Source organism: Pempheris klunzingeri, chromosome 20 (genome assembly GCF_042242105.1).
Source record: "Pempheris klunzingeri isolate RE-2024b chromosome 20, fPemKlu1.hap1, whole genome shotgun sequence".
Lineage (NCBI taxonomy): Eukaryota > Metazoa > Chordata > Actinopteri > Acropomatiformes > Pempheridae > Pempheris > Pempheris klunzingeri.
The window spans coordinates 16138085-16154647 of NC_092031.1; the positions used below are offsets into that span (position 1 = coordinate 16138085).

At 42.4% G+C, this 16563-nt stretch overlaps 1 protein-coding gene across 1 annotated transcript; it reads left to right on the forward strand.

The window, feature by feature from the left end:
- The first annotated feature begins 7393 nt into the window (after positions 1-7393).
- On the forward strand, positions 7394-15994 carry LOC139219825 (uncharacterized). The gene is made up of 3 exons (XM_070851812.1): positions 7394-7523; positions 7607-7704; positions 9119-15994. Exon 3 carries the CDS (start codon positions 9251-9253, stop codon positions 15626-15628), a length of 6378 nt encoding a protein of 2125 aa, XP_070707913.1. The 5' UTR covers positions 7394-7523; positions 7607-7704; positions 9119-9250; the 3' UTR covers positions 15629-15994.
- Positions 15995-16563: the final 569 nt, after the last annotated feature.

Below are 16563 nucleotides of genomic sequence, written 5' to 3' on the forward strand. Positions count from 1 at the left end.
GCAAATCACTCTGCCTGACCTTTAACATTGCTTGTCACTGGACACCGCCGCCACGGGGCGATCTGATTGGCTGGGATGGCTCAAAACGAACAACTGAGGCTGTCGTGTAAATGAAGGCAAAACCTGTACTTTCTGGTGTTCCTTAACAAAATACAAGTCCCATGCAGGGTCCATTTTCATGTCTTCCATGATGAAAACAGACAATAAAAAAGAAAGACAGAGATAAATCAGTTTTGTGTTTAGTTTCATTGTAGTGTTGAATCATCATTATTAACATCTTACCTCTGAAGGACTCCTTATACCATCTGTAGGGAAGAACAGTTCGACATAAAAGATAAATTCAAACATTTTCTCCGACTTCAAAATCTAGATATGAGAAAAAGACATTTAGAGGAATCTAAAAAGGCAAATGTGAGAGGAAGTTTTTATAAATGTATCATAAGTTGTTCTATAGTAAGTGGCTGATATATGAGCACACAGTCCGTCGCCTCACCTGTGCTGTGAGATGCTTCCCGATGATCCAGACCTCGACAAGAATGAATCCTGCAGCTGAGAACAGGACGATCCCCGCGCCGATCAAAACATATTTAAGTCTGGAAGGAAAACAGCCAGTGGGGATCATACGGCCATTAACAAACAAGATGCTACGTAACACAAGATGCTATGGAACACAACATCAGTTTGGGAAATGCCAGCTCATGTTCAGCCCTCCTGTGTGTGTGTGTGTGTGTGTGTGTGTGTGTGTGTGTGTGTGTGTGTGTGTGTGTGTGTGTGACTGGAGCGATGAGTGGGGTGATGGAGAGGAGATGTTTGATTTCACAACTTGTTTACTCTGAGGAAGGTAAAAGTCTCAGTCATGGTATCATGCTCATTTCCGCAAATTTGATTGCATCACCAGTGTTTACAGTTTGAAGCGTCTGGGAGTCACTGAGGAGGTTACTGCTGGTCAGTGAGAGCCAACAGGATTTCAAAGGATTCAAGGGATTTTTATTGTCAATTTTCCTGTATGTACAAGGACAAACAGAAGAATCGAAATACTGCTTCTCTCTCACCTTAACAAATATGTGAATATACAGTATAAAAGAAAAATAAAACAAAGAAAGAAGATAGAAAAAATATAAAGAACAAACAAGAATCAACCTTTATACATCAGTGGCGGTAGTGCAGAGTCGTGACAGCTTCTTAGATAAGTCTTTGTGCAAAAACAGTCCTTGTGTGTAATGGGTGTGTTACAGTCCGGGTGCAGGGGGCAGAGGGGGGAGGTAGTGGACAGAGTTCAGCGTCCTGACTGCCTGGCGGACAAAGCAACAGTCTCACAAGAGTTTGACTTCTTCGACAAGATGCTGCCGGTCGGTTATACAAACATCACCATTGTAGCAGTGCTGCTAATGAAGCATTTCAGCCTGTTCTCAGTCCTCATCATCCTCTCCTAAACCCAACAGAGAAGCTTTAGTGCCTAAACCTAACCAAACTGACCAAACTTTATATCAGTACCATGAAGATAAAGGGCAGGTATGCTTGTGGCAACTTTAGAATGAGAACCATCTGAAATGAAGGGACGGCTGAAGCAGAGTGTCTAATATTAACATGGAAGAGTGCCTTGTGCGTCAGCTTCAGATGCAAAAGATGGTGACAAAGCGTTGCTATTTAATGCCCTGGGAATAAAAGTTTTTTTCACTTCAGTTGTTCAGCTGTTGCAAGACAAAGGTCAACTTTCAAAATCAAGCCTAACAAGCAGAAAATGGCACAACATGATATAATGGAACTGAAATAGTATTGCAATAACATAGAGAAGTGCTCTGATATTAAAATGTCATGAAAATCCTGTTTGGAACCAATCAGATTAACTTACTGTATAATATGTGTGAGTGAAGCCAGTTTGGAGAAATGCACGTTTTTGATCTTCTTTCAATGAGAAATACCCTCCAGTTCAGATGTCACTGACGCTTTAGCAGCTTCTGCGCTAACTTCTTTAGGAGCAGAGCACTCAACACTGTCATCACAGCTAGACCCCGCCCATAGACTTCTTTGATTGGTTTGAATCATTGTGGTTCAGCAAATACCTCGGCCTCTGCTAAGATGGATTCTTACATGATCATGATCCAGCTGCCTCAAAAGGTAAACCTATGATATCTACTGCAGTGGTTCCCAACGTTTTTGGGTTACAACTCCTTAAAATCAAGCCCCCCCCCCCAACTAAGTTTATTTGAATAATTTTAAGGATCTGAAAAAGTAAAAGTATCTAGTTATTTCACAAAAACAGCAACGTTTAGAGGAAGTTTATATTCTGGACAATAGCAAAGTTTTTTTTTTTTGCCTTCCTTATTATTTTTATCATGACCCTTCAGATGTGTCTTGCAGTCCCCAAAGGTAGATCATAACCACTGGTCTACTAAACTTAATTTTTTCTTGAATTTATCAGATACTGAGTTCATAAAGAAGCCTCAAAACCCTGGCATATAAACCTACACATATCCAAGTGGCTAGATAACATTTGGGTCGACTAATTAAAAGTCTTTTTGTGAATTAGCCAAACAGACCCTCAAAGGCTTTGCTCTCGAATGTAAAAGAGGTAACAAAAACAAAGGAATTCACTGTGGCATCGTTTAAGTATTGTTGCTAAATGGATGTTTTACCTTCTGCTGTTTTATCATCTGCAGAAGCCACTGTATTATGTGGGAAATCACCTCAAAAGTGCTGCATGTCAGGTGTAACCTAGTTTTACTTTACAACCTGCTCCATCTCCTCTCACTCTCGTCAGCAGACTCTGAAACACTAACTGTTTTCAGTGAATCATCTTTTAGGAGGTAGTTTCTTGCACCTTTCCTATTCCGCAGTGCTTTTTAAACATTGCCAGGGCAGTAGCAAAGTGGATACCTTGCTCAAGGACCCCTTACTCATCATTGCCAGCATTAGGTCTTCACCGCCATTCTAGACAGGGTAGAGTGGTTGACCTCTGGCTCCTGCCTCAGATAACATCCAGTAAATATCACGTGTGCTGCCAAATGCTTTCTGCCACAGAACACCTAGATTGTTTTCAACAGACTCTCCATGTGAGGTGATTCAATGAACTCTGAATGTGGATGCTTTGAAATACAAATTAAGTATGGACTCAGTGGCAGAAATAACAATGAATCAGGGCCTTGAGGACGTTTCCTCTAAAATACACACACACACATATACATACATAAACATGCACTAACAGGTACACATGTACAGTTCACATGCTTATTTTAGACCTAGCTTGACATGTGCCTGCTGGAGGGCATGCTGACAGCATGCCTTACCTTTTTTATAAGTTAAGGCATAAACATATAAAAATGTATTTCAATATAGCAGGCGGGCCACAGGGCATTATAGAGACCGTAAAGATGGAAATAGGAGCAGAAAGACAGATTTTAGAGAATAGAAAGACAAAACTATAAAAACTTATAAAAGAGCAAAATACTGTAGATGAAAATTGACTGAATTAATTGAGTTTACAAAGTGGGATCTTAGTTTAGATAAATACTTGTATTACTACACAAACCACCTGTATAGGAATAGAATTGTACATGTTTTTTATATCTCCTCCTGTCTGCTGTAACGTTGTAAATTTCCCCATTGTGGGACCAATAAAGGAATATCTTATCTTATCTTACCGGTTTAATTCATTCTAAAGCACTTATTTCATGATGAAAAACCGTGGTAAATATTTAAATTACTACCTAAACTGTGCACTGAGGAGTGCAAATCCTTTATGTGCCTGCTAATAGTTAGCAAGTGTGGCTATTGCAGAAAATGTAGGAAATAAACATCCAGCTTTATGATTTCTTGCCAGGATACCCTTGAGCCAGGCACTCAGCGCTCAGCTGCTCCCGGTGCTGTGGGCGGTGATGAATGACTGTAACTGAGACCGGAGCAGGGTGTTGCTGAAACGGTGAACACATGCTCAGCAAGTGGCTATCTTACATTTTATAACTCCCAGTCGCACTGGCCTGTTGTTGCTGTGTCCTAAATGAGAACTACTCCGCAGAAATCAGCTTATTAATTAACAACAGACGTCAATAACCTATGACCTTTTCACAGGTTTCACAGGTCTTCTGTCAGCATTATGGAGGATTTCATTTTATTTGCTTTTTCTGCCTCTTCTGTATTTCCCCTCTGGAAACGGACCAGGTCAAACTCCTCGCTTCAGGTCACAAGCTGGAGTTGAAAGCGTTGGCTACTGCAGGGGCTGAATGTGTGACTCGTCATGGGACAGTCCATGTGTTATGTATCAGGCTATCATAATTTCAGCTTAATTGTGCCCCGAGTGTTGGAGAGATAAAGTTTCCAGTGACCAGTGTGCGACCTCTTACATAACGTGTCATGTCCAGCATGCAGAGCGCAGACAGTCCAACAGTTCGCTGCGGCTTTATCCCACAGCCCAAGCTACAGTCTTGCAGACAGGCAATGTGACTGCTTTCAAATAATTACTGTGAGTTGGTACGAAGCCTGAAACTGGCAGTCACACAAAAATATTGATTCTTCAACAAATACTAAGAGAACATTTTAAAATGTCTCTCTCTTTTTCTACCATTAATATTTATATCAAAAGCAATACAATACATTAACTTACATTTAATACACAAAAACAGGTCATTTGACTTGTCAAAAGCTGAGACAGCAGCTCCTGAATTCTACAGAGCCCATTATCATTTTACTTTACTACTAACTGTTCATTCAAATATTCAGTCATCAGAAATATCTTATTTAATTACCTATCATAGCTATCTCACTAGCTTGTTTTCACCGTCTAGTTAGCTGTTAAAGGTTTTAGCCAGCTGTTTTAGCATTGACCATTAACTAGAGAGAAATTCTCATTCTCAAGTATTAGTTCATGATAGCCCTCGAGGCTATCAGCTATTGCGGTCCTGTCATCAGTTCCCTCACACAGGGCAAATAAACAGGCTGGAGCTACAGGCTGCAGTCTTGGCTGTATTTAGTTTTTATATCTAAGAAATTAGAAAAATACATGATCAAAGCACATTTATGACCTTTGCATCACTGCTGAAACTAAAATCAGTTGGGAGACATCTTTCAGAACCTCATAACATCTGTTTGCACTTTTTTACAGTGGCCTACATGTAAGATTTGTTTGGAGTTTTAACTCTGTAAAACAAACTCTCCCACCCAATAATAAGGACGCATTGGCATAAAGAAAGAATTTTAAAATCAGCGTGGAGAGTTGTATTGTTTCTCTGTCGCTGGATCATCAGATCCTCTACCATATATGATCTGCCTCAGCTGTCCTGGAGTTACCATACCTGGGTTAACTAGCCTGTCAGTCCTGAAGGCCAGTTCCCTCCTCTGTTTGTCTGTCCCAGTTCTCAGCAGGCATGAAGGAGCGTGAGCTAGGCTGCTTGCTCGCTCCCTGTGGTTTCACAGCCAACCGGAACACATGTGGGTGTCAGTCATGATGGCACAAACAAAGACTGAATCCCCAGCCTGGTGGACTGGACTTTCTTCTTGGGTGTCTGCTGTCCAACTCTCCTCTCTGTCTGGCCTCTGCCCTTAAATGAGCTGTTGTTGTGGATTTTGTTGCCTTTGTATCACATACTGTATATATGAGCCAAAGCATTCAGAAGTGTTGAACAAATGTGAATATGTATGAATGTGAAAGACTATAGGATTTGCTCTACATTGTATTTTATATGGTATAAACTGTCGGCAGGAAATGTAATAGCTGCACACTTAAGTATCTACACAGCTTCACCCTAAAATCTTATAGGTGACTCTGTCCTGCTAGCAAGAAAGCCTGTATCTGTGTGCTGCTTTTTCATTGGTCAGAGCTACTCTGTGGGCAAGAATCAAACAAAAGATCTGCACACCCGCACTAAGAGCTCCCTGCAATAACTGGGCAGATTCCACAAGCATTGGGTCGAATTTGCTGTTGGTGGGGTGAAGGAAAACAGAGAAAGTAAAAAAAAAAAAAAAAAACTGGTTAGAGGAAGAAGTTTGGTGTGAGAGGGGAAGAAGGGGATGGTCCAATGTGAGGCCTCATTCTGGGTAAGACGGGAGCGCGGACAGTAAAAAGGAAAAGCTCTCACATACATGACCTCTGCTCACAACATGATATTCCCACACTGTCCAGCAAGTCAGTCTAACTCCCCCAAACAACACAGGGACTTTTCCCTGCACACCATGTTATATGCAGATGCAATAATATATGATTTGGAATACAAAAAAATATGATTTATATGAATTGTTTTGTCCATTTTATGTCAAAGGATAGTGTGACTCATACTCTTTGACTGAGACACTGGATACGTATAGAATCTGTAAGTGTTACTATCATCATTAAATATATACATTTGTCTAATGTGAAAATCATTTTTGCAGAAAATAGCATGTGTTACTGCACAGACATATGCAAGGATAGCATTTGACTGGTTAGCTGCAGTGCAGAAGGTGCAGTTGGCAGGAAGGCTGGCTGTTACCTTGTGGAACACAACGTGACAGAAATAGACGGGCTTAAATATGGCACCTTGATAGAGCACAGTCTTGTGGATGCTGGGGGCCACGGAGCCACGGAGCCATGGAGCTGTTGTTAGGGCCAAGGAGGGCTCAACAAACATTGTAATAACATGCTTTCAAAACTAATATTCTAGCCTGTACTCTACTGGAACAGATGTAACCGATGTAGTTAAAATGGTAGCACGTGGCAGAAGAACAACAAATTTGAACATGAAATGTAAATATACAGACAAGAGGCTATATATGTTGCTCCTTTCTGACATAAACCTGTTGAGCCACACAGCGTTTCTCAAACACTCAGGGTCAACCCTCACATGTGACCTCATCCAGTGACTTCCTCTGACTTATTAAGGGTAACAAGTCAACAAAATGCCCCCCTCCATTTCTGCTTAATGTTACAGCAACAACAGCTGCATTGGTCCTAAAACTAGACTGCCCAGTCAGACACCTTCATGTCCACAATGTGGCCTTGTAAACAGAACTTGAACAACAAGAATGAGCCCAGCCCCGCTGTCATTCAGCAGACATCCAGCCAGCTCAATATTCAGGGACTGTCCCACTGGTTTGGAATTGATGCAATCGGCTATATCAGAACGCTTGTTTCTCTGGGTAACAGAGGCAAAATGAGTCACAAGCTAAATCAGGTGAGCGTACCAACCCCTCTGTATTGTCGCTACCAAGACTCAAATGACTGATGCCTTGTCTTCATTGACGTGAAGACCTTGTCATCTTCTCAAAGGTGTCTAACAGTAAAGAGAGGGTCCATGCTGGAGCCTATCAGCCCTCACTGCTAAGTTACAAAAATAACCAATGACAGTGTCCATTTCATCCTGCTGGCCTGTCTTGCCCTGCCACTCGACACCCACTGGTTATTCCAATGTGAGCTAGCTAGCAGCCCCTTCTGTTTCTGCTCAGTTTGGCCACACCGACTTGTGCGTCTATTTTGGTATCTTCTGAACTCGCTATCAGGACCCTGGACCACACCAGTGCATTTGAACATGGATCTAAGGGCTTGACTCACTTTGGTGAGTTGTCTTTGTTTCTTCAACTTCGAGAGAAAATGTCTTTTAACCATGAATGACAACCGCTAACCAGGATTTATTCTCAGCAGGTGACACTGAGGCTCTCTACATTTGTGAGGATTTGTGTTTGATACCACAGGCTTGATCGGATGGTTAAACTCAGCATGAAAGATTCATCACCAAGGTGAGGGAGCAGTGTGACTACATGGATGTTTACAAAGACATGAAAAATACTGAGGGCCAGCGCACATATGTGACTGAATATGATAGTTTAGGTTTCAGATTTGGGCTTAACATTAATCCAAAAAGACCTACAGCACATTGGCCTCTTGGCATGTCTGCATTTTATTGCTATAAAATCATTACACATACATACTGTCACATCATTTACACTAACATGTGCACATCTATGAGGAAAACATAGAATTGTATTCCAATGGCTGTGTCTTTATACAGTATAGTTGACTGTGCTACCTCATCTGTTGGGTATAAATACATGAGCAGATGCTGGGAAAGTACCGGGTTGCTAACTGATCTCTGGTTATGAGAGCTGGGAGACTGTTGGCAACCTAAGTCTCCTGGAAAGCCAAAACATCCAGACTCAAGATACAGTACAGTACAAGTCACTAAGTTCTAGCAAATTTACCTGGGGTGTTAGTTTCTAATAATAATAATAACAACAATGATTTGTCTTAATGACTGTTGTTCACTCACCTACCTTTTTTCATATGATCCGCAACTGTAAACATGAATGGGTGCTGACAGCTGGAGTCGCTTTCATATTACACAGTTTTACAAAATGTACAAATACAATAAAACGCATCATTGAATTGTTGAATGTCTGTGTTTATATTTGTCCAAATCAATCCCATCTGCTTATAAGGAGAGTCATACTTATGAGGATAGTTGAAGGAATGAATTATCTGCCAGTGGCTATGCTCCCAGGTCAGGACATATAAGTGGGTTAATGAGCTATTCTAAGACCTCACCCAGATAGCTAAAGTAAGCTACAGTAGAACAGCTGCTGCTGAGGCGGACTGTGACTGATTTATTTGCATTTCCTGAGCTCTGTGGTGTAAACCTGCTGGCATGAATATTGATCGAGGGCTTTGCAGAGGAATTGTCAATAAATTAATGTAACAAATTCATAAAATTGAAAAAGACATGATTTCACTTAAAACAGAGTGGTCATTTGAAATGTAAAAACATGAACCGTGGAATTCTTGATCTTTTGTAATCATGCTCCTGTAAATGTACTAGTAGCTGCACTCATTGCCACCAACAGTATGCTTAGTACTCACAGTTTAAGCCACCACACAGAGCTTAAAATAGCCAAGCGCATGGTATGTGTGTTTGTCTGCTGCCTGCATAGTGACAGCATGGCCAAAGCCGGCACATGTCGTGTACATAAAGGTCATCAATGTCACTATAGAGTTCAAAACCTTTTATAGTAATCACATCACCTTTTGTATCTTTTTGTGAGCTTTTGAACTTCACAAATGCTGCAATGATAACCACTGACAATGTGTGAATAAGCAAACTGGTTTAAAACCACAGCTTTCAAACACTGACACTGTTTTCACTGTCTATTGTTTTAGGAAGCTTACATACCCCACCACTTCCCTAATACCATCCTGACCTGGAACAAAACGAAGGATCTACAGGGGTGCAGCAGCCTTAGAGGAGGCAAGACAGGTGATGCACGAGACAGAAAGAAAACTTTTGACATCATGAGCTGTGTGGAAAAACGACACATGAGCCACCGGGTGGGGAGCATGCTCCACCATCGCTTCCCCAACGGCTTCACTGACCTGTTCATGGACGAGACTGATCGCGAGGTCAGCACGCTCACCGACCGAGCCTTCCGAAGTCTCTGCGTTGGAGATGACGCCGTTTACAACGACGAATTTTTGTATGGATACTCACCATTCAGCTGTCACAAACCTTTGGCAGGGGAGCCTCTCAAAAAGACTCATAAGGAATCTACAAAGAAAGGACAAAAAAAAAATGGTCAGCCTTGGAAACAGCAGCAGCAGCAGAATATATCTCACATGTCGTCTTTCCTCAAGGCATTCAGTGCCACAGAGGAGAGTTGTGAGGGGATGTTAATTAAAAATGGAGGTGTGACAGACTTTAACGGGGAATCGTGGGATAAATCTGCACTTCGCAGCATCCAAAGAGAGCTATCGGAATTCTCCTCTGATTATCACACCAATCTCACTGATGGACATTGCAATAAGCGACATCACTCTGGCGATGGTTCATCTAACAAAACAGGCAAAGACATCACCCCTCCCTCAGGGAAATCCTCAAAGAATAAAAATGGGAAATCCACTGTCAAACTACGGAAACTTAACATCAAAAACTTTTTCCTCCACAGTGAGTTTAGCCCTTTCCAGACATGGAGAGATTTTAAGCAGTTCCCCTTTGGCCAAGAGGACACAGTTGCCTCTATTCTCCCCACAGATAATATCCCTAAATGGTACGACTTGCCTTTTTATAAGGAGCTGACGGAGGCACACAGAAAAGAGACTCTGCATACAGAGGAGACGCAGTCATGCCAGAAAGCAGCAGTTGGACCCCCTCCTCCCACTGCTCCAAAACCCATCCCTCCTGCTCCTCCACCAAAGGTCCTGCCCAAGCCCTCGGCGACTCCGGCTGAGAAGAGGTGCTCATCAGACAGCAGGGATGGGACCGCTGCCCCCTGGAGGCGCAACAAGTCAAGGGCAAAAAGTGTGATTCCAGTCAATCAGCCTGGGATAACACCTCAGGAAAATACTTCAAAAATAATGGATGAAAGTGTTTTTTCTGTCAAAAAGGAAGCCAGATCTGTGGAAGTGAAAGCAATCGAGGAGGTCAGCTCTTTGGCATCTACTCCATTCAGCATCTGCCAACTGATGACTCCCCTTATTCCCTCCAGACAACCGACAGAAACATCAGAAATCCTCCAAACTGTCCTCTCACCATCTGCCTTTGACCTTCCACTACGACCACAGTCTGAGGTCAAACTGACTCCTGAACCTCCGGTCAAGCGGGACAGCTACAAATCCCTTGCTTCCAGCATCCTCTTCAACCTTAAAGACAACAGGAAAAGGGTGAAAAGCCGTTACAGCCCACCTAAATTCAAAACGTTAGAAGTGCCTGAGGGTGACACCCAGTCTCCACTATCAGATCACCTGAAACATTCACAAGCTGGCTCTGAGGGCAATGCGTCTGGCTTAAGCACCCCTGCAATTTTAAAAGACGGACAGACAGTTTGCAGTCCTGTTTTGGAATCCCGCGGCAGCTCAACTGTTGGTCTTACCACACATGATACTGAGAGACCTCTTTCATGTGATTATTTGTTATCAAATCTACTGCAAAGCTATAAGGAGGCTGCAGGTAACAGTAGTCTTGGAGAGGAGAATCCCATCTCCCCATTTATACACTCAAAAAAGACCAAGAGTTCCATGGCTAAAAAGCAAAACTACCCTTCTTTGAATTTGTACAAAAAAGCCAGCCCTGTTGACAGTGATATGAAATATCTTCAAGTCCCTTTGAGCACTGGAGCTCCTACGCACACAGACCAACCAACTGAGACAAATGAACTTTCACCACTCACGCTAAACAGAGAAGTCTCTCCAAAAGTGCTGCCAACAAACACAGGCCTTTCACCAAATACTTTAAATATCAACAAAGATCATTCACCCGTAATTTCTCCTCAAGCACTTGACAAAGAAGGGTTGTCACCAAATGGATCAGCAGGGAAAAGACCACCAAATGTACCAGACAAAACAAAACGACCTGTGAAAAGCATAAAAGAAAAAGACTTTGGAGAGCAGCCTGTTAGTTCCAAGGATAAACATACTAGTAGCCAACCCATAAGTACAATGGATGTGATTAGAGCAGCAAGGGAAGCGATTAATGCAGCCAAAAATAAAGCTCTATCTGCAGCCCAGTCAGACAGCATCAAGCCTGTTTCAGACAACGAACAACTGAGGGAGAAAGAAATAGACAAGAAGCTTGTCTATTCAAAGGAAATGTTAAACAGCAAGAGGGAGAGTTCAGCACCAGAAAGCAACAATGTAGAAAAAAGTAGAAATGATGCAACTGGTGCAATGCTGGTTGGCAAAAAGGGTAATGTGAAGAAGGAGCCCCCGCCTGTTCCAAAGAGAAACTTTGTTAAATCTGATATTCAGCTCACTTTCGACAAACAGCAGACACATAATGACAAACCCACTAATGGTGATTCGGGGGATACGAAACTAGATTTACCACCAAGTGAAAATGAATCTGTGCAAAAACAGGGCAAACTCAAACATGTATTCTCAGCCCGACAGAACAATTACATAAAATATCAGCGATATGCAGTGACAGATGATGAACAAGGGGCAGAGTTTGAAGAAGGCGATCAGAAAGTGAACATAAAAACGGCGACAGATGAGGAGATGATGTCACTCAGGGACATGACAGACAGTGAGCATATTATTAATGATTTGCATGCTTTGAAAGAGCTGGAGAGAGCCAGGCTTGGCGATCGTGTTCTCGATAGCACAAAGAACAAATTGGATATTATCGACATAGATGAGGAGGCGAGGGCTAAGAATGATTTGATCTCAAGGGAGCTGAGGAGTATTAAGAAAGGTATGCTGTCTATGAGAGGGAACACATCAGCTAAGAGGGATCTATTTACAAAGAAAGAGAAGGAGCAGATCAAGCCAGAGGCTTTTGCAAAGGTTGACAGCAATGCCATAGTAAACAAGGCACTTATAAATGACAATTATGACAAAGCCAAAATGGCTCTTGAAGAGATAATCTCGGAAAGGCAAAAGAGAAACAAATTCACAGAGCAGGGTGCAAATCCAATATTTGATGAGAACGTTACTGATGAAAGTTATGAAACAAGGGTACAGCAACGTAAAAAAGCAATGACAGATTCTATTGAAGAGGCCAAGAATAAGCAAAATGGCAGCACTCTTGAGGTAAAAGAGACAGATTTAAAAGAGAGGTTAGTTGATCTGAGAGACCACACTCACATGAGACAGATCCTGTCACAAACTGAACCTAAACTTGGTGAGACTCAGTTGTCAGGTGGAAGGATAGCGCCACCTGGCATGAGCAAGATGGGCAATGAGCTTAACGCCCTCCTGAAAGCTAAAGATAAATATGCTGATGATAAACTAACCAATTCTAGCTATGAATCAGAAGAGATAAATTGGAGACATATAGTTAGACAGACATCTGAAGAGAGCGTAGAAAACCTGATGAAAATAAATGAAGGCAAAAAGGGAAATGCTCCTCCTGTTCCTCCCAGGAGCAAAAAAGGAGGGAATAGAAGAGATGGAAGCGTTACTAAGGAGGTGGATAGTTTGAAAGATGAAGTAGAAGAGGATATCTTCAACAAAGACCTAAAACATGAATGTGATGAGGTACATTTAAAAGAAGAGGCAGGACACGACCTGTCCATAAAAGAAGCTGTTCCCTATCAAAGTGAAAGCAGTTCTGATAAAGAGCAGGGGAATGTGGTAAAAAATGCAAAGTCACAATCTGTTACCGTAACAGACGCAGTTATATGTGAGTCCATTTTACCTTCAAAAGACCCACAATCTAAAAATAGATTGTATTTATTGCCAGAGTTTACAGGAAATGAGAATAAAGCAAATAGCTTGCAAACAGATATGAGACTCACAGGGGAAGCCACATGCGAAAACAGCAATGCCAGTGCACAGGAAACACACACGGTAAAACGGAAAGCTCCTTCAAAACCAGACCATTTAAACACACCAGATGACAATGCAGCTAACAACGTAGTGGCAGAAGAACCTGACAAAATACCAAAAGCTAGTGAGGAAATAAATGTGGATGTAGAGGCTCTCACTGACATCCCCAGGAATATGATATCACCCTTACTATTAGTAAATGGTGTTAACATCAATCAGAGTCCGCCTGACCAAGCCAGCTTGTCCTCAAAATCATCCTACTTCTCTGTGGAGAGTGCACTGCACAGAAATACTGAGACTGAGTCAAATGTTTACCACTCTCTGGAGAACCTGATTGGAGAGGTAGAGGAGGTTGATGAGGTGATGCGGAATATCTCACGAAACACAACACAGGATTCTGACAGGACCGAAGTGGAATATTATTCTTTGAGTGACCACGAAAGTGAGCCGGAGGCTGTAAAGCAACCAATGAAATCTCCTCAAAAAGAGACAGTATTGCTGGACAGCAAAGAAAGAGAAAACACTAATATGTGCCAAAGTGTAACTTGTGATGAAAATAATCAGACACCAATGTCACCCTCCAACATTTTCTCACCACCTTTGGGGATCCCTGCCTTATTTAAGGTCAAAGACAACACTTTCACCAATAAGGTGAGAAGGACTGTACAACCTTGGTCACCAAGAGGGAGTCTAAGTGTTTTGGAGAGGGGAGAGGAAGAGTTGCATCAAGTAAAGGAAAATCCAGAAGTCCCTCCGGCTAATGAACCTACCACTAGTGGTAGCCCACCGATCCCAGATGAAATCTTCAAACCTAAAGAGATTTCATCAAACAGTTCACCCCCCTTGCTGCCGTCACCATCAAATATGCAAATTGAAAACTCCAAGAAACCACAAGTTGGATATTTCCTGACTGTCCCACTGGAGGAAGACAGATTTTCTGGGATGAGTCCGTCATCTGAAGGCATGGAGAGCTTAGCAGCCAGCACGGCTGACACAGCTGATGAGGCAGGATTGAATGCTGGAGTGCCAGTAGAAAGTGAAGTGTCAAAGGTTCCCAGTGAACGGTCTGGGTCCACCTGCAGTGGTAATGACAGCCAAACAGGGTTGCCCAAACCACCAGCTGTCTTACCCAAATCTGAAAAGGCTGTTCTCAAAGCCATTAAGCTGGCAAATAGAAGGATAAAGAAGGAGGAGGCCCAGAAGTCATCCCACAAGTCATCTCAAAGCAGCAGCAAACAGAGAGTAGAGAAGCACAAGACTGACAAATCTGAGCACAAAAGCAGCAGCAGCAGGAGTAGAAGTAGCAAGAGCAGTGAGAATAAACACAGAGAAAAGACTGAAGATAGTCATCGTCACGGTGAAAGTCACTGTGACAAAAATAGCACTGACCAGAGTGAGCAACAACTCTCTGTCTATGAAAGGCGAGGCCACAGCAGTGAAAACCACCATCACAACAGAACAGACATAAGCCACAAGACTCGAAGACAGAGCCATGATTCGGTGGAGAGCAATACCCAGAACAATGACTCAATATCCAGTGTTGCAACAGATAGGCATGGCCGCAGCAACAACAGAAAAATTCGAGATAAGCCGGAGCAAAGACACTACAGCAGTGATAGGGTCATCAGTAATGTTCCTGTCTACAAGGCTCACATCAATGAGAGACCCACTTCAGACAGGCCGTTCCATCGATCACAAAGCACTGATAGGCACTTGGGAGATAAAGTAGAGCGCAGGCTCAGTGCCGATATGTCAGTCAACGACAAGCTTGATCTGAGGACCCAGCGCATTGAAAAATCCATCATGGAAGAACTTCAGCAAAGAGGCCGAACCAGAGACAAGGCGAGCAGAGACAACCCATTGAGAAGGAGTCACAGCATTGATGCATACACCACCGAAGTACCTCAACCCTCAATCCTGTCCCGCCAGTCAAGCCACACCAGCCAGCTGTCTCGCCAGTCTAGCATTGAGCACACCATTGTTACTCAGTCCTTTCCGATGACCCAACGTAAGCTCCTCCAGGATCCAGACTCCGGGCAGTACTTCTTTGTAGACATGCCAGTGCAAGTCAAGACGAAAACTTTCTTTGATCCTGAAACAGGAAGTTATGTGCAGCTGCCAGTCCAACCACCAGAGGGTGCTGTTCCTCAGGCATCCCCCTTCGAGGTTTTGACCCCACCTTTGGTTGTTTACCACGGCTTTGTGCCGGTGCCTCTGTCTCCCATGGCTCATAAAGCTACCATCCAAACTCCTCATACAGCACCAGAGGAGTTTGAGCAGAGACACCAAGAAAGGTCGAGGCAAATGCACTATAAGGAGAGACATCCATATTTAGAGCCTGTCTATGGTCAACATGACCACATGTTAGGGGAGTTTCTAGGCACTGAGGAGCTGGACTGTCCGAGCTGATAAGCCATGGGGTTTGAAAAGGGGGAAAAAAAACCCTACGCTTATGCTGTTTAGTATCATCAAATTGTGGTGTTCATTGCATTCCAGGGATTATTTTGTGATCAAGTGTTTTGTTTCGGCTCGTTCCCTTCACGCTGCTGAGACTACTTTTACTGTGGCTAGTGGTTTCCCACGTTTTGCCACAAGGAATTTTAAGCAAGCAACATGTTTTTGATGACTTCAGCAATCGTCAATCAAACAAGGAAGGTTTGATTGTTGTGAAAATGACAACACTAGACAGAAGCCCTTGATTTACTGAACATTGTGTAGCAGTGATGTTTGGCCTGTTATTTACAGAATGAGAAAAATACACCATGAGCAACAAAATGGACCCAGAAATGCAAGGTACATCGCCAATGTTTGTCGCCAATGTGTTTCAGGGTGGATTTATTTTTTGGTTTCGTGAAGCTTCGTGAGGCCTCAAGAAGAATGAGTTTGACTTGAGCTTTAACTGACAGGAGATCATGAACTTATGAATGAATGAAAGTTGTTGTTGAATGTTTGAATGTGGGTTGATGGATTTGTGTAAGATAATGTGCAATTTTTGAGAGAGATAAGGGACATGGATGATCCATGTACATAATGTATTTAAACAGAGAGGTTAAGCTTGAATGTAAATGTGGAATATCTATTGTAAAGAGTTTGTTATATACAACTACAGTGGTATTGGGGTCTCCACTACTTTTCAGGAATTGTGGTTTTTTGTTTTATTACCTGCAAAGTTTGTTGCCTTGAGATTTCTTTTGTCACCAGACTGTCTGCAGCAACTTGACTAGAAACAAATAGATTTCATTAAACAATTGCTTTTGATTTTTATCTAAATGATTTTAATCCGGTCGTGTCCACACAATTGAAATTTAAAAACATTTTGCATGCTAAAGTTGAAACTGCAGTTT

Excerpts from the sequence above, each read along its gene's own strand:
- LOC139219825 (XM_070851812.1), top strand. The coding sequence starts at position 9,251 with ATGAGCTGTGTGGAAAAACGACACATGAGCCACCGGGTGGGGAGCATG.